This window comes from Cryptosporidium hominis (assembly GCF_000006425.1).
Source record: "Cryptosporidium hominis TU502 chromosome 3 CHRO013040, whole genome shotgun sequence".
Taxonomy (NCBI): Eukaryota; Apicomplexa; class Conoidasida; order Eucoccidiorida; family Cryptosporidiidae; genus Cryptosporidium; species Cryptosporidium hominis.
In genome coordinates this window covers 1-1,322 of record NW_666509.1, presented here as the reverse complement: position 1 = coordinate 1,322, position 1,322 = coordinate 1, and the positions used below count along the sequence as shown (strand labels likewise).

At 28.5% G+C, this 1,322-nt stretch overlaps 1 protein-coding gene across 1 annotated transcript; it reads right to left on the bottom strand.

Moving 5' to 3' along the window:
• Window positions 1-905: 905 nt before the first annotated feature.
• On the bottom strand, window positions 906-1,166 carry Chro.30040 (hypothetical protein). The annotated part of the gene is made up of 1 exon (XM_659882.1): window positions 906-1,166. One exon carries the CDS (start codon window positions 1,164-1,166, stop codon window positions 906-908), a length of 261 nt encoding a protein of 86 aa, XP_664974.1.
• Window positions 1,167-1,322: the final 156 nt, after the last annotated feature.

Here is a 1,322-nt window from a genome sequence, read left to right as displayed (position 1 = left end):
TTGCTTTTTCTTCTTGAAATTCTTTTAAAAAAATTATACTTAAAGTCTCAATTAAATATAAAAATCTCATATATAAACTCTCAATCAATTCATTTATAGTTGCTTTATCTCCTTGAAAGAATAAATTACTATCTTCTCTGAATATTTCCATCGTATTATATAATGACCTTCCTGGACCATTTTCATTTAAATAATATTTTACATTGTGAAAAGATAGACAATAACTTAATATAAGCTTTGAATCTATTATAGATGCTAAAGATGGTATCACAAATTCAGAAATTAAAGCACCAGATTTCTCCTCAAATGTTTCACCTTCCATTAAGAATCCAAGCAATATAATCTCGAGTATTAATGTAACTTCTATCAAATCCTTATTACTGACCTCATTTGCTTTTAAACTTTGTTCTCCAGTAATTATACTATTTTTGCATCCTTTTAATTTGTCTTTTTCTTTTCCATTCTTACTTTCCAGCTTATTATTTATATTGATAACGCATTTACATAACATTTCAACCAACTTATTGCTTAATGTACACATTTTAATAGGTAAAGAATTGGCAGATAATCCTGGATACTTTTGTCCAATATTAGGATTTGTAGAAACTATATGGGTACCATCATTACTCAAACCTTCGAACTCTATAATAGTACAAATGGCTATTCTTTTCCAAACTTCTCTTCATATTTCCTAATATTATCCACTTTCCGTAATACTGTAATGCGCCACTGTCCTTTGAAAGCCACGCCTCTGACTGACTCCTAATAAACGCTGTAAGTCTTATAGAATCAACCCCAATGATCCTTATAACCTTCCAATAATTTTAAAAATAAAAACATACCATACTTTGCGTAATTCTCTCTTTCCTTTTTAATATCCCATTGTATAAATTCCACCAGACATTTCAATACTGAGAGGTAATAATTATCCTTTCCTCCTCCACTTGTACTACAACCTCCAATACTATTATTTCTTCATTAATACTATCCACTAATTTACTCTCGTCTACATATTTCTTGTTTAGTGGTAGCATCATCCTATCTAGATCTGGACCAAAATTCCTATATCCATTAGGATAAGAACCTTTAACCAACCCTTTAATACCATTCTGATTTCTTCCAGATATAATGAAATTCTTAATATTACTTACTAATTTTGTTCCCATATTTCTTCTATTCACTTATTTATCGTTTTTAACTTGTTATTGAGTAGTTTATTTCAGGATTTTAAATCTTCATATACGGTTTGTGTTTGAATCTTTGATATTTACTAAATATTGGTATATTTGTAGTATTTATGGTTTTTGTAAATCAATACTACA